This window comes from Vigna unguiculata, chromosome 2 (genome assembly GCF_004118075.2).
Source record: "Vigna unguiculata cultivar IT97K-499-35 chromosome 2, ASM411807v1, whole genome shotgun sequence".
Classification (NCBI taxonomy): Eukaryota; Viridiplantae; Streptophyta; class Magnoliopsida; order Fabales; family Fabaceae; genus Vigna; species Vigna unguiculata.
Genome location: NC_040280.1, coordinates 24,331,685 through 24,353,770, shown reverse-complemented (window position 1 = coordinate 24,353,770; position 22,086 = coordinate 24,331,685). Strand labels below are relative to the sequence as shown.

The window sequence follows — 22,086 nt, the reverse complement described above, 5'->3', positions numbered from 1 at the left end:
TTTCTTTTTCATTCCTTAACTAGTGTTTAGAAAGTCTTATTAAACATACTAAAAAATTCATTCTTTTCATAAAGTTGTTTTTTTATCATTAACTAATAAAAACTATACTATATATTTCTTTATTATGTCATAATTTTTATTCTCCACTATTTTTTTAACATAAAAATATTTTTATTATTAATCAGAGATTTTAAATACTAGTTAAAACAAATTTTGGTAAGTTAAAAAAGTGAAATATAATGTAGTCTCTGTCTTCAAAACACGCGGGTTTAATTTTATAACGTAAAGCTATTAAAATAAAATTGTTGGCGTAAGTCTAATGAAGGAGATGAGTTTTGAACAGGGTAGGTTCTGGGAGAACTTGGTATGAAAAGTTGCTTTTGTTCTTTTGGACATCCTTTTCATTACAAAAATAGGTTTCCCTATCGGTGAAGGTGAAGAAAGATGAGAAAATAATGTTTTTAAAAATTAAAAATAATATATTTCTAAAGGTGACAAGGGAAGGCAAAAAAAAAAAAGGAATAAAATGGTAAGTAGAGAGTAGATTTTGCGCGTGAAGAAAACATACATAACACAGGAACTTTCTTCTGCGTCTTCTCTGCTTGTGTTACATTTCTGCAACAAAGCTCTCAACTTTTTGCCATAAATGAGTGACCCCAAGTATGCATATCCCTACCCTGCTCAAGGACAAGGTAAATTTCTATTCTTTTTTCTCTTTTGTTTATGCCCACAGAATCAAGCAAAACCTTTAAGTTCATTATTCTTAGTTTCATCGAAATGGATCCCCTGCAGTTTGGAAAACAACTGCACCATGATTGTACTCATAACAAGTTTCATCCTCTGAATTTAAAAATTTCATTTTTTTTTTTCAGATTTGGTTCTGTGTTCTTTCATTCTGCATCAATTTTATTTTGTTTTTTACTTTATGGGAAACTTTTGATGGCAGGGTACTATCAAGGTCCTCCGGTGATGGCACCACCGCAATATTATGCTGCTCCACCACCCAGAAGACAAACTGGATTCCTTGAAGGATGGTTAGTTCTGTTCACACTTTTTCCTTTATTACTTTTATTCTTCTTTCTCGCTTTTCATTAGCATCAGGAATAAAAAAAAGAAAAAAAAAAAAAACTTTTTTTGTTCTTGCTTCAGTCTTGCAGCTCTGTGTTGTTGCTGCCTCATAGACGAGTGCTGCTGTGACCCTTCGATCATATTTATCAGTTGACAGCATCAAAGTTTGATTACTACAAATGGAAAAATTAAATAAAGAAGCTACAAAAATATGCATGCACTATCAGGCTTTATTAGTTAGCATAGTATATGTATGTACTGTATATTTTTACTTGATATGAGTATCGTGTATTTTCCAACTTGGTCACTGTTGTGTTTGGTGTGTGTGTGGTTTATCCTCTCTTACTGAAGATTATTGGTTCTTCAGTGATTTGATCTGCAATGTCGAAATTAGAAACCAAACTATTCTTGTGCAATTACAAAGAAAAAAATTGTTGTGCATTCAATTGGGTTGGTCCATCACGGGTTCCCCATTTGTCTTAGGTCTAATCATTTTGAATTTGGAGTGTGGAAATTAGTAACTTTGGCATACAGCCAATGTGACTTTATCAAAAGCTGAGTGTGACCCTATAGTTTTCTGCAACAATTTTTTTTCTTTCTGCAAGGTGTAATTTACCTACCCTCTTCATGTCCTATTATTGATGATTTTTATGCATAAATTATGAAATTAATGTAAGTTAATAATTTTTTAACTTATTCTACCAGATTGTATATTTTTTTTAACTATTGTTGTTTTTAGCTAATATGAGAAAATAGACATGTTTCTAGGATTAGTTAACGTTAATGCATCCATGACAATCAAATCTACATGGAATAATTGACTTGAACTCAGGATAATTAGGTCTTATGAAACAAATAAACTAAGGAAACTAAAATGACAAAGAAACTGCTCATCCATTTTTCAAATGAGATCCTGGTTGTAAAAGGACTTCTCATGAAGAAACTTTTATTTATAAGATTTTCTTTAACTCTTCCATTCTTTAATTTAATTTAATTTCAAACAATGAAAATTTCTTAATCAATTTTAAATTATAACATAGGGATAATTTTTGGAGTATGGATATTTTTCAGCCTCTCCGGCAAAATCTTGTGTCCTTCAAAAACCATAACCACATATTGTATTCTCTAGTGTGGTTGATTTTAGAGTTGACACTGACATTTATACATCTGCATAAACATTGGTGTTTTTTTCAAAAAATGATGTAATTTTAACCAATTTTATCATAAGGAACAAAATTTTAACCAATTTTATCATAAGGAACAGATTAAAAAAATTATCATTTGGGAGATAAGTCGTATTTGACAAATATGACTTTCTGTACAAAAATCGTGTTCTATGTAATAGTATACAAAATTTCAAATTTAAAAAAAAAAATTGAAACTCATCCTATGCACATAACTTCAAACCCCACTTCTTATTTCTAAAAAAAAATTGAATGTCATCCTCTGCATTTTTAAATTTAATTAAGATAATCAAAATGTATCCATGACTTCTGTGTACCATATTTTGAAATTCAAATCCATCTTTTATGTGCAAACTTCTGCTAAGTTTTAATAGTTTCCTTCACAAAAGACATTATAAACTTTGAATTATGCATATCTTAGGATGCAAGCACTCATGTCATCTTGTTCTCTCTAAAATTGCAAGAACCACTCATTGATTGAAAGACCATGACAGAATAAAGAAGAACCGATCTTCAACCAAAGTCTCTCAAAGTCTCTCCTCCAAACATGTTCTATCAAAAAACCATACAACAATTTCTAAAGAACCAATTTTAGCAAGTAACACCTCTTCTAACCAAATCAAGATCTCCCAGTCCACACATTTCATACTAGAAAATAAAACTTCTTTCCAACTTTCTAGAACATCCAAAACATATATTACTAGAGTATCATCCAAAACTCCATTAATTTATTAAAAAAATAGTATTAAAACATATATTACTAGATCATTTCTAAAATGTACATGCAAGATGGTTCTCTCAACTAAAATATGGAGAAGGACAATGTTATGTCATGAATCATGTTTAGTAATCTAAGTATAGTAAGTTGATGAATGTTGAATATACCGTTTCTTAATAGGAATAATTCGATATATACAATCAATTTATTCACAGCTCAAAGTTCCATCTTTCAAATTTGGCTATCAAAATCCATAAAATGACGAAGGAAGAAAACTTTGGCACGTGTAGAATTTATTTCACATATCATAATATTTTATATCCTTACTTATAGGAGCTTGCACAAACATAGGAGCATAAGAACACACTCAGAGGTAGTTGAGAGTGATTATCATGTTTAGTTGATTATTTATTACACATTCGACCTTCTCCTTCTTATTTTTCTACCTTTTCTGTCCAACAAAGACATTGATGGAAGAGAAGCAAAGCTGAGGTCGTAGACACACGTTCATATATACATTACATTGATAACATGCATAATCATGCATGTCAATTTCATGCAGTAACTGCTTCTTCGATCACGTACTCTATCTCCTCGTTCACAACCTCTCCTCCACAGCCTCCACCACAACCGCCACAACCACCACTCTTAATCATATTTCCACATCCTCCACCACAACCACCACAACCAGCACCACAACCCCCGCAACCACCACTCCTAATGATAGCTCCACAACCTCCGCCACAACCACCACAACCAGCACCACAACCCCCGCAGCCACCACTCCTAATGATAGCTCCACAACCTCCGCCACAACCACCACAACCAGCACCACAACCCCCACAGCCACCACTCCTGATTATACTTCCACAGCCTCCGCCACAACCACCACAACCAGCACCACAACCGCCGCAACCACCACTCCTAATGATAGCACCACAGCCTCCGCCACAACCAGCACCACAGCCACCGCAGCCAGCACTTCCCACTGCATTCCCACAACCACTTCCACAGCCACTGCCACAGCCTCCACTGGAGAGTCCAGAGTTCTTTGATATACCATCATCTTCACTGCACACATTAGGACTCAGCCCCATTCCGTTCCAGACTTTCTTTTCATTTTCCTCGTATACACCATTCACCTTCAAATCTTTACTGTTAGCATTAGCAATGACGCCTTTATATTCTTCCTTTTTCATTACATCAGCAGCAATAAAAGCCAAAATGGTTGCGGGCAGCACCATCCACTTTTCCTTTGCCTTTACAAAAACAACCAGAAAAGGCAGAAAACAAAACTCAGTAATAATGCAGAACAAAAGTGTCTCTCTATACAAAATGTGTAACATATATAATAGCAAGAAAGTGAGTACCGTGACATGTTTAGATCTCAAGTCAAGCAATGCCACTGCTTTCCCATAAGGCTCTTCTATGGAGAATTCAATAGCTGTCAAGAAGTCCATTTCACTTCCCCGTTTTCCATGGTGTCCCACCTCATAGTCTAGCTTTCTTCCAGGAAAAAATTTCAACTGTAAAAGTTACATGAATTTAATATTATAACTTTGAATTTGTCTCATTTGAGGCATGCGCATTAGCAATCTTATGTGCATCAATGCTATTGAAAGTTGTACTTGTTACTGGATATGTGAAACATCAAATGAGTAATCAAGATTCAAGATCCAAGAGAGCTCTTGGCAGGACAATATATTTTAAAATGGAAATACATACCGTCTTGGCACCAGTGAGCTCAAAGAGATGGCCATCGTTTTTGCACTTGTGTGGGAGGTGGGTGAACCACAGATTCTCCAAAACAGACCACCCATTTTCAATAAACTCAGCTAGAGTGCGAGTTTCGCCGGACTTCATGACGCCAACAACCTTCTTTCCGAGGTTTCCTATGTTCTTTGCATTCTCCAATTCCCTAAAATGTAATTCGTTATTGGGAAGATTATTATTTGCTTAATCAATTGAGAATACTTCATTACAAGAGCCAGTAATACTAGATAATGTGTATTCAAAAACATGTATGACAAACATAATGTATTCACATACAGATAGAACAAGTTGATATTTTCAGGACACAAAGAAAATCACTTAAGCAGTAACTAGCCCGCATCAATCACCTAATTAACACCAGTTAACTCGACCATAATAAAATGAAGTACACATTTTGGCAAGGAGCTTCCATTGTTATCTGGTATAACATAGAGGGTAGATGTACCTCATTTGAAGGCGGATGATTCTGTTTCCATTTTCATCAGTGACATGTGTCCAGCCATTAGCATGTTGAGATCTAACAGGAGACAGAGTCATTTTGAGTTTATATGGGGCAGGAACTGGGACAGAAAATGAGATGGCTACTCGTAACAAGATTGGCTTTGAGCTCACAGTACCAGAACTTGGTACCGACTCAAACCATTTCTCCACATGGAGTTTTGAAACTGGGTTAAAATAGTCTTTTATAGAGAAAGAAGCTGAAGCCATTGTCTTTGTTGATTTTCCAACAGATAATTTGGAGGAAGAATAGGACGCGAGTTCAAAAAGCAGCTCTCCCGTAGGTTCACACTGGAAAGATGCAACCTGTTTCTGTCTAGATTGCGATAAAATAGTCAGTCTTCTTTTAGCACCAAAGAATGCATCAGGTTGTGATTTGGAAAATAAAACAAATATATCTCCTTCCTGTTCTTCTGGTAAGTTTTTAATCCCCACGAACTCCAAGAAAACCTGGTTGAATGTACGAGGAAATTGCAAATGTTATCTCATATAAACAAAAGCTGTCTCAGTGATATGACGAAAAGCATTTCTAGGCAGAAACATTTACATAAAATTGATCCAGTAAAGGGCTTGGTAATACAAACATTTCATGATATGTGGCATGGAGTTATATTTGCATATTCGTATACACGACTCAAAAAAATTTGCACGGAATTGTTAATACATGCATAAACGTAACATATGGCACATAAGAGGAGATCTTAAAGTACCTCCATAACTTTTCGATCTGGTAGTGAAATTTCTTGTGGGTACTCATTCGAAGAAACAACCTTCTTGCAAGTATTGTTAGATGAAAGAGGGTTATTTTCTATAGGAGATGGTGCATTACCCCTATACATTGCTCCAGCTTTCCAATATCTAGTACCAAATGTGACTTCCCACTGTTTGGTGGTTCCAGAAAAACCAATATCCAGTTTCTTGCCTTTAGTTCTGTCTGAGTCAGTATCGTCATGTTCCAATACTTTTCCAAGTGCTTCATTGAGGTCTTTACAATAAGAAACTGGATATAACTGATGAGAGTGCCAGATCAGGTCAATATCATATGTTGGAACACAAAAGCGTTTTATACCCTCTTCCTTGTTTCTCTTGATAAGATATAGAAACCCTCTGTATCTGGCCACAGCTTCCTTGATAAAGAGGTCATTTTTCATGTGGGGTCTTGATACCTATGACAAAGAAAACAGATATTGAATCCCTTGAGATGATGCAAAATTAGTATGTAGTTAGTTAATTTCTCAAAACTGTTTGTAATGCTACTAAAACTGAAAGCTACATTCATATATCACCACATGATATTAATGTTATTTGGAGATGCTGCCAATTAAGAATGTCTCAATAAAGTTGTATGAACTTAAGATCTTTCAAAACAAGGTACTTATGAAACCACATGCATGTATTGGCTAGCAAGAAAAACACAGTCAATCACAAATTGATAAAATTGAAGAAGAGTCAGGTGAACACAGCCTAAACCATGTTAACATTTTAATCAGGGCTTTGACAGAGACAAATGACAGACTAGAACTGGCATGGTAAGACTTGGTAATTCTGCTAGAATATCAAGCTTATGAACAAACTTAACTTTCCTTTACCTGGTAAAAGAATGGACTCTGCCTTTTAGCAGCTGAAATCAGATCATACTTGGTGTACTTTTCAAGCCTAGAAATCCTTTCAGAGATATCCCCTGGGAGAATATTAATCAAATCAGCAGTGTAGGGTTCATCGGGATACAGTTTATTCCAGATTTCTTCAGTTTTCCTGCCACAAACTCCTTCAACAGTAGAGACAACACCAAAGTTGTCAAGTACTCGTCCATAAAGCTCCTCACAGTCAGATTTGTATCTCACCTGTGTAATAAATTGGAACCAAATTTTATTACTAGTACCTCAACCCAATTAAACAGCATTGTTAATAATCAGGAATAATATATATATCCTGGTCTGAAGCCTACCGGGTTGAGTCTGTGACAGTGCCAGACCCATTCACAGTCAAGAGGAACTACCAAGGGCCCTTCAAAAATCTGAGACTCAGAATGCTTGGCAAGCAAGGGAAGCCAACAAGCATTGTACCTGAACACACACTTTCATTGTTATTAAATCAGCAGAAGAAAATAATGTTGTTCAGTTGAAACGATGCGAAAGGATGAAAGAGGATGTTTCAAACAGAATACACCCTTCTAAAGGTTCATTCCTAATACCCTTTATAGAATTCTTGACTCAAGCTTAGTGAAATAAATAAATAAGTAAAAATAACAAGCAATTGTTCTTTGAAACTATTTAAGCACGAAACTTTATCTGCAGCAAATGCAGGAAATACTTCATGGAATGTTCACCTATAGATAGCTCTCTCAAGGGCAGGGCCATCATAGAGGTGACGGTTCCTGTCAACAGCTGCAAGAAACTGAAGCTGCCTTTTTGCGGCAACTAAAAGATCCACGCTTAGCGGAATCTTCTGAGCTTCATTCCATTCCATTTCTTGTTTTGCCTCCATCTCTCAATTTAACCTGAAAAACAGCAACCTTCCGGAAACATTCTGGTGTAAGTTAAAGTGCCCTTTAGACAGTTTTGTCTCAAAATTTGCAGTCAAAATGGAAAATTTATTCGCAAGAAAGCATGTTCCACAAACATTTCTTTTTTGTTACACACAAGAAAAGAAAAATATCATATTCAAAAATGGGTCACAAGAACAAATATAAAGGAAAAATATCTACAGGTTGGTCAACAGGAAAATTTCAAGAGAAATCTTTAAATTAAGCTCATGTAACAAAAACAAACATGCTACGATCATCCACAACATACAAGCAATATACAAATTTATTGTATCAACAAAAAAAAATGGAAGAAAACAGGGCATTTGGGGATTACCAGTTTCGCAGAAACTGAGGCAGAGATACTATAGCTGCAGATAAGGAAATTCCTCAAAAGGAGGATCTGTATTTGACTGATCTTCTTATGTTCTTTTTGACATCGCAATGGGCATTACATGATTCAACTGGTGTCTTACGTTGTGTATCTGTTCTGACTTGTACTGCACCTGAAACCAGTTCCAGGAATGTTGTACGTCAGCTCTAATAAATAGTACAGAAAAATACTCCATCCAACCATAATCATCACTTGTACCAAAATTTTCAACAATTTTTATTTCTTAAAATAGTAAATAAGGGAAAATATATTGGTTATTTTTTAATAAAATATATCATTACTTTTATTTTAGTCCTATAATCAGTTCATTTTCCCTGTCGTTTTATTCTCTACAAAACTGTGAACTTTTTTTATCTCATTGGAAAAAAACCATTTTAGTTTTTTATTATTTAGGTAATATATACTTATTTTGTAATATTTATCAATCACGCTATCATTTATTTAATACAAAATTCTTACATCTCGGGTTAAAATAAAAAAAATTGATAGAGACTCGAAAGGATTTTAAGACCAAAACAAAACACATTTTGTATAAAAAAACACTAACAGCTTCTTTTTATATTTTGTATAACATAAGAGACAGTGATGGTTAAATATCAACCCTAAAAGTAATAATAGAAGACAAATGCAAGGACCTTCTATCCTCTCTTCTTTTCAATTTCGTGTACCCTTCGCTAACTGCGAAAACGACCATGGCGTGACCAAATAATATATGGATATAAATATATTAGAAACGATAATGCCCAGTAATACGTTAAAGGGCAAAGTTGAAGTTAGATGCTTCACGTTATGTTGCGGATTCTTTGCATTGGAAACAGCTGAGTTGATGCCATAATATGATATGGGCACAGTTTTCCATCACTGTCTATCCCCAGAAAAAATAAATAGATCATAAATGAAAGTTCAAAAACTAGAAAACCATGTCATATAATAGTGATTGGAACTGGTAATGTGCCTATGAGGTAGGTAGGTATTACATTCTTTATTGGCTATTAAAATTGTGTCATTTTTTTTTCCATAAAAAATAAGAATTATAACAAAAGAAAATTTTCATAGTTTTTAATGTCAATTTTAAGGACTAAATTATAATTATAAAATCCTATAATAGAATATGAAGAATAATCACAAAAGTATTAAATAATTATAAAAATAATTATTATCTATACCTTTGCTTTCTGATATGGAAATTCTTCATTAAATTAGGACGAGTTGAAGTAATACTGAAAATGTAGATTTATTTTTCATCCCTAAGTTTATTATCTACTCCTAAAATCTTGCTTTTTTTTATTTATTAAGAAAAGTCTCCAAGAAAAAAAGTGAGGGTTATTCATTTATAAAAGGACAAGTTTACTCAGGATATTGGAGTTATTCTTTTAGGTTGATCCACAAAAAAAGTCAACAAAAACATTGAAATCGGGTTAGTGATTATTTTCGTCTAAATCAATCCATTTTTAAATAGTTTGGTTCAAATATTTCTTTTATTTTGTTCTCCCACTGAATCAAACTAAATGATGATTCGATATGTTTGTATTAGACTATCATACTCATTATTAAAATAATAAAATAGAAAACTTATCTTGAAATTTAAATTAGGTGTATGATTGTGAAATGATGAAAAAGAAAAACTAAATTCTATAAAGTCCAAAGTTAATAAAAATATTAAAAATACAAATATATTACATGATCATATGAATTGTTTGCAGACATAAATATTAAAAAGATAATATTATTTTGATATCCAACAAATTTTTACACGTATTTGACATTCACTACTTTACCTTTCAATCTCTTCTTTTTCTTTACAAATAATTTTTTTTTTTTTATGATCAACATATTCCTAAAAAGTGAACAACTGATAGAAATAGTGTTGAAAAAGTCAGGAGTGACTTATACTCACTCATCTTATAAGTAAATTATTTGGTATAAATACACATTTGGTACCAAAACTTTTTCGAAAAGTTCAATTTGCTACCCGAACTTTAGAAATGTTCAATTTGGTACCCCAATTTTATAAAGATATTCAATTTGGTCCTCTCCGTTAAGTTGGAGTTAACACCGTGTCCGTACATGACACGTGTCAAGCCATGAAATTTTTATTTTTTTTTAATTTTTTTTTTTCAAAAAAATTAATTTTTTTTCAATAAATTAATTTTTTTTCAAAAAATTTAAAAACTGCCACGTGTCAGTTTATCATCGTGCCACGTGGCAGCTTATAATCATGACACGTGGCAGTGTAATAGCTGTTTTCAATTTAGTACCCCAATTTAAATTTTTGGTTCAATTTAGTACCCAATTTTTTAAAATCATCCAATTTTGTCATCTTTCATTTGAGACCAAATTAGTAAATAAGCTTAATTACAACCTATATATACATGTTACAATAACTTTTTCTAATATATACATCAAATCATTTCACCTAAATACTTAAATTATTATTTTTTTTACATTTTAACCTTTGTAATTTTTTATACATGAAATTTTTTACACTTGTAAAAAATAAAATAATTTGAATATTTAGGTGTAGTGATTTAATGTATAAATTCAAAACAATTATTTTAACATGTTTATATAAGTTATAATTAAGCTTATTTACTAATTTGGTCTCAAATAGGAAAGGACGAAATTGGATCATTTTAAAAAATTTGAGTACTAAATTGAACAAAAAATTAAAATTAGGGTACTAAATTGAAAACAACTATTACACTGCCACATGTCATGATTGTAAGCTGCCACGTGGCACGATGATAAACTGACACGTGACAGTTTTTTAATTTTTTGAAAAAAAAAATTAAAAAAAAATAAAAATTTCATGGCTTGACATGTGTCCTGTACGGACACGATGTTAACTCCAACTTAACGGAGAGGACCAAATTGAATCTCTTTAGAAAATTAGGATACCAAATTGAGCATTCCTAAAATTCAGGTACCAAATTGAATTTTCCGAAAAAGTTTGGATACCAAATGTGTATTTATACCAAATTATTTCAATCACACTCACTTAACATATTATGTTAAAAAATATTAGTTTGACTCAACTCAAAATTGATTGATGGGTTAAATAGATCAACACAAACTTTTAAAATAGTTATTTTTTTAAACTATGAAAATAAATAAAAACATAAATTAGTTATATTTAAAAAAACATCATACTGAAAACTAAGACTTTATAATTAAGAGTTAAACATTTTATACAATACTTGCATTGACAGATGATTTTGGATTCATTTTAAATTTTCTACTTTCGAGTTGTAGAAATAAAATATGAAACACAATTCAATATAAACAAATTTAGATTTTCTTTCGGTTGAGCGGTTCAAATTGGATTGATATGTTTATGTGCCAGCCTCTACTCAAAATGATTTATCATCATCTAACTTTCTCATGCAACATGCTTCATAATCTACACCTAGAAGTACAATCCTCAACTTTGCAATGAAAATCAGAAGAAATATGTTAACATCTAACTGGAATGTATTACAAAACTTTGAAAGGGTAGTAACTTCACTTTTTTTCTCCACTTCAACCCTTCATACTCTTGATCCAAAAAAGGCACGGAACAAGAAACACATTGGTAAGAAAGGATGTTCATGAGAAGCAACTCAAAACTCTACTGGTTTAGAGTCATCTTTCGTCTCAGACTTCTCTGTTGTACCTTTTGCCATATATTCTTGTTCAATAGTATCTTTCAGGATAAACAACCTCTGAATTACAATAGGGTCAGTCATTTGCCTGGCTTCTCTCAAATCTGTTTCTTCCTTGTTCAGATGATACGCATCAAGCATGATCTTAATCCACTTGTGCAGCTCCTGTGGGGTGCTGTTTAACCACATCAAAATTAAAGCAATATATCATATTTATCACAACAATAAGATAATAGTTTAGAATGAACCAGAAGGAAATTCTCTCACGTGTATTGAGCATAAGGGTCTTTGGCTTCATGTTCATCACCAGGGGAGAAAGCTGTTGCCAATGCAGAGAATCGCTCCTCAGGATCTATGATGTTTAACAAATGCTTCAGTAGCTTTATTTCTTTTGGAGTGATACTCCTTAGGCTGCTCTTTGTGGCCTTGTACAATTGATACATTATATCTTTCACCTGCACATAATAAAGCAAGGTTGTTGAGCACAAATCATAATGCAGTCTAATAATATCTTCTAAGCTTCAGCAGTCAAAATTAAGGACCAACATGCTAATGAACAAGAAGGACAAGAAGGAAGACGTTCAGATTATACCGATTGATTTATAAATCAGAACCATCAATTCAGTTTGTTTCATTCCTAAGACCACAGTAAAAGATTCGTACTTTAGCTTCCTATCCTGGTAGGTATCAGTATTATATAGGGAAAGACATGAAAACCTCTTAAAATTTCCATCCCATGTAACTTCATAGTCATAACCAATGTATGTAATAATGTAACTACGTGAAGAATTATGCTGAAAGATGGTCCATATTAATGCCTTTCTGACTATCTGCAATATAACATAAACAACCACCATTTTTCTTTGAAGTTCTGTAAAACTTAAAAAATAAGAATGCAAGTCAAAACCTTTTAAAATTAGCAGAGCAAGCGGAAAGCAGCAGAAAAAGAAATTTTATGTATGTTTATACACACCTACAAGAGAAACACACTCTATTTGATTTTAGGTTTTATAGAGCCTTTTATTAATATTTGCTGGGGACAATTAGAAATCCATGTCCTATCTTCCAAAAGGATGGAATACAGAACAAATCCAAGGGACATCATAAAATTCACACCTCATTCTTCATCGTTGTAGATTCTTTTGCTTTAGCCCAAGCACTGCTTATCAACAATATCAATGAAGAATCAAGTTCCTTTGCCTTTGCAAGACTTTTGATCTTCTGACAAGCAACATCAATAGAAGGAGAATTGAGGATATCATCAAATTTGGCCTGTGCAGCATCTAACGTGTCCACAACCTCTAGAGTATTATCATATGCACTGACAGCTGACAAACATCTACTTCCCAGCCTGGAAATCCCTGTTCAAACAAAACATGCCAATGCCACTCATAAGAAACATCCTACACAAGGAGCATGATCACAAATGTTATCTTTGTCCAAGGTGCAAGGGGAAGACTCATTATGTATATTTAATGGCAAGACCAACATTAAACCTCAAAGCTTAATACTGTAAACATCTACCAGACAAGTCTTAAACTTCTCACATCTTCTTCCTTTCTAAAAGAAATCTAATTTTATGATCAGTTCATTCTCTCTTATTACAAGTTACAACTATAAACATTCTTAACTATTTTACTCATTTCTTCTGGTGATTACTGGTTACAGAATCAACAAACGTTGAGCCAAATACCCAAAATAAACATTTATTTGTACTTCTGCATAATTACCATCACGGTCTTCCAAGCTGTCATATGTTTCTGAAATAAGAGAGAGGTAGTGGAAGAATTCTCCTGTAAAATCTCTACGCCTTCGTGCAACTATGGCATTAATGTCTGTTGGGCTATCTTGTATTTCCTTGAGGAGTGCATAGTGTACTTCCATTTCATCATCAATCTGCAATGCTTACTCCTGATCAAATAAAAACCAGGGAAAGAAGATCTAAAGCCAGGCAACTCCCTAGATATGAAATTAAACTTTGATTGATGTACAGATTTGTGCTTTCTTACAAAATAAACTGATTAGTAACAAGAATAATAATGTTATCTTATTATTAGTTTAGCAAGAACTTCCAGGATAATGTATCTGCATCTTTTCTGTTAAAAAAAAATACGGGATTAGAATTTTTGCTTTCCACATTTTGAGACAAAAAATTGGCGAAAACGAATAGTTGTTTAGAAGTTTCGTTGCCTTTTTCAACTTTCATTATGCAGCAGAATAATCTATTTCTTTAATCAACATTGGAAGGGGGCATGGTTGTGAGGAACATAAAAATATGGAGACTACCTTCTTCACTTTTCTTTGCAATGAAATAAATTTTTCCTTCATAATTGGGTCATTCTCCAACTCGGCCCTTCTTTGGCACCTACTGTAGAATCTATCCTTGTATTTTTTCCATTCCTCTCTGAATATCAAGTACCCCCTCCATTCTTTTGATTTGGTTTTCTCATTCAAAAAGAGATCTATGATTTTGTCACAAAATTGAGTCATGGTGTAACCATTTGCAATTTCAACCTCTTGCTCCTCAGCTTGAGCTGTAGAAGCACTGCTAGCCTGTTGACCTGAAAGGAGTTTCATTTTTTAGTGAGACACAAAAAATTACACCAAGGCATTAGTCAGAAAAAAAGGAACAAGATAAGAAAAACATATCCTAAAAAAAAAAATATAAAGATGTTTTCTTTTCTCGTGGTTTGTTAGCACATCATGGACATCCAGTGGCATTCTAATTCCTTAACACTGTCAACAATTCAGTAAACTAAAACAAAACAAAATCAACAGACAAATAAAATAAAAAGATATTGAACATGTCACTGTACTTTATAGTGTGAACTTCATAGTCTGCACTCCCCTTCACATTATATTACTACCCAACCCTAGAGACACCCTTAACACTTCAAATAAAGACCAAAATTCAAACTTTTTTATAAACCCATAAAGTTGAAAACATAAAAAGAATACAGCATATTAAGAAATAAACAACGGCAAACAAAATGACTGCAAAAAAATAAGGGGGAAATGATACTCACTGGACAGAGAAGTGCATATAACGACATGGGGTTTGAAATTCTGAACTTTAAGGTTTTGTCTTTGGCTTAAGAAGGAAGGGGAGAAGTTTGAAGAAGTATAGGAGGAAGGGGATGTGGGTAAAGTTGGGGAGAGGTTATTTTTGAAAGAGGTGAAGGTGGTGTTGCTGTTGAAGTACCCTTTCATGTTAAGGTAGTTCCTTCAGCCACAACACCGAATTCTCTCACTTTTTGCTCTTCAGATGACATTCAACAGAGGCAAATTTTCCCGAATTTTGTTTATATATCATATTCTCTTATCCGTTTCATGAACAAAGCAGAGCTGCTGTGAATAAATTAATAAGAATAAAATTATTTGAACAAATGGTGATATTTGGGAAAAAAAAATCATCCATAACTATTTCTCATGATTTCTTCAAAAAGAAATTGGATATCCTGTTATATCAATAGTTTTTCAAATTTTTAAATATAGTCCTCACAAGTTATGGCATTTGGTTCATCTTATTCAAAAGAAAAAGCATTTAGTTTAGTTATGTCTTTAGTTATAGTAAGTTCCTTTTACTCTTTCATATAACAAAAGATATTAACTATTTTTATTTTAATTTATGGATGTTAAACTAAAAATAGTTTTGAAAATTTTATTTTAGTTTTTCAACTTTAATTATTATTTAAATTACCGTTCACTTTAATTATGAGACTATTCGAAGCTACATGTATTGATGATAAAAGGAAATTTGTTTAATCTTTAGTTAGAAATTAATAGTTGATCAAAGATAAATAAGATAAATTTTTGGTTAAATTATTTTTTAGTTCCATTTTTTTATTAAAAATATTAATTTATTTATTTTTATGTATCTCTATTATTCTTATTTTAAAAAAAATTATTTTCTTTTATCCAAATTCTTTATTAATTTTGGTGGATTATTTGGATTTCGCTATGAATCGGTGCATCCAATTTTTATGTTTGTGTTTTGGAGTTGAACTTGTACGGATAGCTTAATCATGGAATTTTTGTTTATTTCATACTTAATTTATATATACTATAATTATTTATACTTTTATTTTTAAATTTCGTGTTAGTTTTAATCAAGCAAAAATTGATCAATTTAAATTAAAAGTAAAAATTGTTAAACACTGATTTCTAAGAAAAAGATGAGTGTTTTTCGAAATTTAAATTATCCTCTCTATGACTTATGTAATTTTTTTAAAGGTTTAGAATATTAAGAGACTTGTGTTTTTCATGGATAAGATGAAATATTATTTAATACCATTCTAGATTTAAAAAAACTAAAATGTCAACATATATAATTAAAAATATAAAATAATTATAATACAAAAAATGTTAAGAAAACTATAAAAGATGTGGATTAATGGTTAGTCAACCTCAAGGGAGGGATTTCAAATATATTTCGGTAAAACCTCCGATTAAGGATTCACTAGACAATAATTTCAACAAGTGACTACTAATATATCATCGTAGAGATATATAAAGATTTTAAGGCTGTATTTTTTTTTTTTGAGGAATGATTTGAAAGAGAGAGAAAAAGATGGGAAGGATTAAAGGATAAAATTGATGTTATTTTTCTTAAGAGATTTGGAATTTGGAGATGATTTTGGAATGAATTAAAGAGTACAGTTTGTAATTAAATTGACTTATGTGATATATTAAAAAGAATTAATACATAAAAAAGTTAGATTACCAAAATGTTTTTATCGTTAAAAGTAAGATAAAATGATATATAAATAATTTAAAATTATTTTTATAAATTTTATTAAATGATTGAAATTATAAAAAAAATATTTATAAAAAAACGAATAATATAATATATTTGGTATGAAAATAAATTTAATATGTAAGGTGAGAAATAATTTATTTATATGGAGATTTTATTTAAATTTTTAATAATAATTTTAAAAGTAATAAATTTTTATTATAACCATAATAAATTTTTATTTTGTTGTTTTCATAATAAGGAGAAATGAATATATCAAATGCAAGAAAACTAAAATATGAAGGCTAATTTCATAAATTGGAGTGTGTCACCCTCTAATCTTACCATGCATAGGAAGATTGCATTTGGAATGACCCCACTAATCATTGCTAAACGTTTCTATCACCCCAAAGAAATAAGATAATTACATACTAATCCTCTCTTCCCATTTCACATGAACAATAAATTCTCTCAATGAGTGACTACTAATATATTCTTAAGTATATTAGGAATAAGTAGGGATTTCAATCACATCCCTGGTTTCATATTGAAGATAGATAACTAATATGCGCAATATATAATAAAAAAACATATACAAATTGTCTTCACATTTTGAATTAAACACATTACCTTAAATTTACGTTGGAATAAAATAAGAACATAATATATCTAAAAAAAATTAAATGCTTTATGAGAAAATATGTTGTTTTGAAAAAAAAAATTGAAATTTTATAATTTTATTAGTGTAATTGGATAACATAAAAAGTAACAATTTAAAATTTTTCTCATTCTCAAATTCATATTTTAGTTTTCATATTTTAGGTTGATCAAGTCAATATGAGCTCGGGTAGACTCAATTCAACATGAACCTAAGTAGAATCGGTTCAACATAAGACTCGACTTGACAAATAAATCCGACTAGGACTGGATAAATTTGGATGAACTTGCCACTGATTAATTCTACTCGACCTAAGTCTGATCAACTTGACTTGATCGAAACTCAAGCCTCCTTAGCTTAAGCTAATGTAGATCAACTCAATTCAATTGGACTTGAGTTGATTTGGTTTGACTCCTTGATGCAATCTTTGAGAGCCTCCTCTAATACTATCTTAGTTGAGTTTGGTCTAATCTAACATTTTATAACATGAAAATAATATCTTTGATCGTAAATTAAGAAAAAAATGTAAATATAAAATGAAAAAATAACTCTTAAATAACTTTGACACGAAAACATGATATCAATCCAGATCAACAACAAAAATTATCCATATTTATACTTTTTATTTTTTAACAATTATTTGATATTTATTTTTTTAATTTGGTGGTAGTTGAAATACTTTATCTAAACAAGTAGCTTAAAACTTATTAAATTTAAATTATTTTATTCAAACAAAATATTTAAAAAATGAAATTGTTCGAAAATTTTCATACAAAGTAAAGTTTTGAGTATATTCCCTCAAAGAATTCAATAAAATCATCAACTAAATCAACATTTTCTCTAATAATATTGTAGAATGGTTTAAGGATTGAACCGTGAAGCAGTGAAGTTTCAACTTGTAAGATGGCCTACCACTCTAATCTAAGATTTTAAAAAGACCATAAAAGCACCAGGCCTATACCATATTGTTGCTTAAACTTCAATGTTCTCTGATCTCAATTTTTCCTCTGTCCCATTCATTAATTATTTAATTAAAAGTTGAGTTATATAAAACAATTACGTATAAGTTAGATTTAGATACAAACAAAATACTATGTTAATATTCGAAGGAGAGGACAATATTAAGAATCACAGCGTTAAATAAAATAAATAATTAAAGGTTGGTTCATCCAATAAATAGTATTTTAGAAATCCTGTTGTAATGAAGTTCAAACAAATTATTTCATTCCCTGACTTGTCCTTTCTTCACCTTTCTTCACCTTTGTTCACAAGCAAATGAAGCAAAATAAGTCACATAAGAAACACAACAACTGAAACATCACAAGCTTTGGAAAATATATTTTCACTTTCTTTGCACTTAACTACCCTTTGCTATGCAGAAAAGAAATTACCATATATGACTATAATAATATTAAAAACATTTTTGATGGAGTTTTCCACCTCAGGCATATTCTCCTCAGCAACACACAACACAAAGACTGTCTTCAACAATACTTTTGGGTATATTAACTAAGAAAGCTACTGGTAAAGTAAAATAAGAAACAGAAAAAGAAAAAGGGAGACCATATATATATATATGTATATGATGTGATGGGTCGATTTTTTAAATTGAAATTAAACCGATAAAAAACGAGCTCGAATGAAAAAATATTGTGTTTTATCTTTTCCTTCGTAATTTAATCTGATTGTACGTATGTTTTTTCATCTTATTTTCTTAATAGATTATTATCACACCCCTCACATATATTTAGAGTGTGTTTGAATTTGGAAATGGATCTGGAAGAGTGGATTTAAGTAGATTGACTTTTGCATCTTGTGCCTCATTAACTAACCGGTCATCTTAAATAATGAGGTGAATTGTTTTTACAGTAAACTAACAGACAAAGGCGCGACATATATACGTATTTTTTAAATATATGTGATATTATATTAGTAGGTGATGATAATATAATGTTATTAAGTTATAATATATAAAATAAAATTATATTTACTAAAAATAAAGTAAAATATATTAGAAAAAATGAGAGAATATCTGCAGATAAATAGAGAAAAAGAGAAGAGCAGAGATAAACGATTTTATAACAAAATTTGTAAAAGTAACGACCAATTTTCAAAATTTTTATAAATAATTATATTTTAAAGGGTAAAATTGGTATTTTGAAATATGGACACAAAAGAGGGAATCTCTTTATATATTGTTAAGGTTTATTATATGACCCCTTATATTCCATAATTATATGTCCCCTAATTTTTTATAATTGTATGATCATTAATATTTTATAAGTTTGATTCCCAGTTAAGTTTGTACCAAGCTCTCCAGATCAAAATGCGGACTTAAATGAATGTCTACGGTAATGGAAAAGAAATATACTAGATAGTAGAAATCTTAAAGATCAAAAATAGATTATGTCAAGCTCCCATGAACAAGAGAGTTAGTTACTCATACATTTTGAACACTAGAAAAGAACAAATGAATGCCTCCAGCCTTCGGAACGAGTCTTCAACCTTTAGGGTTAGTTCCCTATTCGTTCTCCCCTAAAAGACTTGTCTCTCTAACTTTGTCAAAACTCCTATTCACAGGATCTTCTCGAATTGGAATAGGTTTGAAATTTGTAATTAAACTAAATCTGTCGATAATTGATTTTGTTAAGATATTCTTCGATAATCAATAATTTTCATTTATATTATTTTTTATAATTGAAGTAACCCAATATATTAATAATTGATTTTGTTTTATATTCTTCAATTTTTAGTTATTTTCACTTATTTGCACAATATTTTCACAAATAAGAAGGATTTGATTGTTTGCTGAGTTCTTCTGTATTGTTTTTCTATTGTGCTTGAAAATATACTAATGAATACTAATTTTGATGTTACAAAATATATTAAAAAGATTTTTAAAATACCAATATTAATATATTTTTAATACTCAGTAGAGGACAAAAGACAATATAAAAAAGTCAACATAGAGTCGGCTCATATAAGAATCAAATATTTTTATTTTTCAATTTATTAAATAAGAACCCTAATTATCTAAAAAGTAATAATAAAAATAAAAATAATGATAAAATTATTTTATAAAATTCTATGAAGACGTCGTGAACCGTCCTAGTTTGCTGATTTTGGTTGCAAGTACTTTATAATATCTTAAATTAAGAAGCACAGGACACTTTTGAGATGGCATCGTGAAAAGGTCGAAGATAGAATCCGTTTTTTGCAAAGTTAAAGTTTTGTTTCCGACTTGCCTGTAAAATTTCCAAATATTCGGCGAAAACATATTACATACAGAGAGATAACATCTTGTCATTTTTCTATACTAAACAATTAGTTAATAAAGATTAACCTTACAACTTTTAATTATCATGTCGACGAATATTGTAATTTTATACATATATGATATTGGTCTTATATATATATAAAACATTTGTTAATACTTTAATCCAAAAACTTTGATAATGGTGTTATGAGCATTTATTCTTATATAGTGTTTAATTTATCTATTTTATCCAATATGAGACTTTTGACTCATACTTGGATTTTTTCCAACAATCTCCCTTCAAGGTAATTTTTTTTTCTTTTTCATATGATATTCCCTTCAAGTGTATGGTGATCCCCTTTTTGTTATGGTTATGCGATCAGTCACACTTGATATATATGACACCAACCTTAAGATAATGGTGTTATGGAATTTTATTCATATATAGTGTTTAACTTGTCTATTTTATCCAATATAAGACTTTTGACTCACACTTAGATTTTTTTCCAACAATATCCCCTCAAGAGTTTTATGAGCTTTTATTCTTATATAGTGTTTAACTTGTATATTTTATTCAATGTGAGACTTTTGACTCACACTTGGATTTTTTCCAACAATCTCCCATAAGGGTGAGTCCTTTTTTTTTTCTTTTTCCTATGATATATTTCCCTTCATGTGTATGGTGACCCCTTTTCGTTATGGTTATGCGGTTAGTCACTGCGGACCATTGGATCTGATACTGTTGTTGGATTTATATATTTTTTCATATGAGTTATGGTTATCGAGAGATTGTGGTCTTAGATATATATGATATTAGTCTTACATATATAAGACATTTGATGCCATTTTTACCCAAAAGTCTTAAGGTAATGATGTTATGAGCTTTTATTCTCATATAATGTTTTAACTTGTTTATTATATATAATATGGAACTTTTGACTCATTTGAATTTTTTCCAATATATATATATATATATATATATATATATATATATATATATATATATATATATATATATATACTACAAGAAAATATTTTATTAATGACAAATTCTAAGGATAAAAAATAAGTCCTTAATGTAGTGACAAATTTAGTCAACAATTTATAGGTAACTAAAATAGTTTCTAGTCTCTAATTTAGTTGCTGTAATGAATTTGTCTCTAAAATTGATCACTAACATTAGGTACTAAAGTTTTAGCTACCAAAAAAATTAGTTTCTAAATTTGTTCCATTAGTGACCAATTTAGATATAAATTTAGAAACTAATTTTTGTGGTAGGTAAAACATTAGTAGATAATTTTAGTGATCAATTTAAAAACTATTTTAGTTACCAATAATTTTTAGTTCATAAATTGATATCTAAATTTGTCACTATAGTGACTAATTATTTTTTGTCACTAAAATTGGTTACTAATAATATATATATATATATATATATATATATATATATATATATATATATATATATATATATATATTATATATTATTAAAGTAAGTTATAATGGGTGTAATTTTTTGAGATGTGGTCAAAATATTGTTTTCTCTCTCAATATACATTACAAGAAAATATTTTATTAACAATCAACTTTAGCAACCAAAAGTTGTTAGTCACTAAAGTGATTAATTTAAATATCAA

At 30.5% G+C, this 22,086-nt stretch overlaps 2 protein-coding genes and 1 long non-coding RNA gene across 3 annotated transcripts; 1 reads left to right on the top strand and 2 right to left on the bottom strand.

Annotated features, from left to right (window-relative positions):
• Window positions 1–368: 368 nt before the first annotated feature.
• On the top strand, window positions 369–1,667 carry LOC114173844. Its single transcript, XR_003602602.1, has 3 exons — window positions 369–692; window positions 947–1,034; window positions 1,150–1,667. It is a non-coding gene; the product is annotated as an uncharacterized LOC114173844 (long non-coding RNA).
• Window positions 1,668–3,246: 1,579 nt separating this feature from the next.
• Window positions 3,247–8,354, bottom strand: LOC114173843 (glycine-rich domain-containing protein 1). The gene is made up of 9 exons (XM_028058493.1): window positions 8,103–8,354; window positions 7,571–7,756; window positions 7,190–7,307; window positions 6,831–7,085; window positions 5,952–6,407; window positions 5,189–5,691; window positions 4,696–4,888; window positions 4,341–4,496; window positions 3,247–4,229 (listed from the first exon to the last, which is right to left on the bottom strand). Exons 2-9 carry the CDS (start codon window positions 7,726–7,728, stop codon window positions 3,525–3,527), a joined length of 2,544 nt encoding a protein of 847 aa, XP_027914294.1. The 5' UTR covers window positions 7,729–7,756; window positions 8,103–8,354; the 3' UTR covers window positions 3,247–3,524.
• Window positions 8,355–11,431: 3,077 nt separating this feature from the next.
• LOC114167846 (uncharacterized protein At4g37920) lies at window positions 11,432–15,093 on the bottom strand. The gene is made up of 6 exons (XM_028052818.1): window positions 14,827–15,093; window positions 14,087–14,361; window positions 13,531–13,696; window positions 12,917–13,161; window positions 12,068–12,255; window positions 11,432–11,975 (listed from the first exon to the last, which is right to left on the bottom strand). The coding sequence occupies exons 1-6, from the start codon at window positions 15,008–15,010 to the stop codon at window positions 11,759–11,761; spliced, it is 1,275 nt and encodes a 424-aa protein (XP_027908619.1). The 5' UTR covers window positions 15,011–15,093; the 3' UTR covers window positions 11,432–11,758.
• Between the last annotated feature and the right edge of the window lie 6,993 nt (window positions 15,094–22,086).

What these genes read in the sequence shown, in the direction of transcription:
- LOC114167846 (XM_028052818.1), bottom strand. Translation starts at nt 15,010, where the DNA reads ATGAAAGGGTACTTCAACAGCAACACCACCTTCACCTCTTTCAAAAAT. An exon ending in TATATGCACTTCTCTGTCCA is followed by an intron (nt 14,362 to 14,826) that starts GTGAGTATCATT and finishes AACTCCTTTCAG; the next exon opens with GTCAACAGGCTAGCAGTGCT. An exon ending in CAGCTTGGAAGACCGTGATG is followed by an intron (nt 13,162 to 13,530) that starts GTAATTATGCAG and finishes TTGTTTGAACAG; the next exon opens with GGATTTCCAGGCTGGGAAGT.
- LOC114173843 (XM_028058493.1), bottom strand. Translation starts at nt 7,728, where the DNA reads ATGGAGGCAAAACAAGAAATGGAATGGAATGAAGCTCAGAAGATTCCG. An exon ending in ATCATCCGCCTTCAAATGAG is followed by an intron (nt 4,889 to 5,188) that starts GTACATCTACCC and finishes ATTACATTTTAG; the next exon opens with GGAATTGGAGAATGCAAAGA. An exon ending in TGAGATCTAAACATGTCACG is followed by an intron (nt 4,230 to 4,340) that starts GTACTCACTTTC and finishes GTTTTTGTAAAG; the next exon opens with GCAAAGGAAAAGTGGATGGT.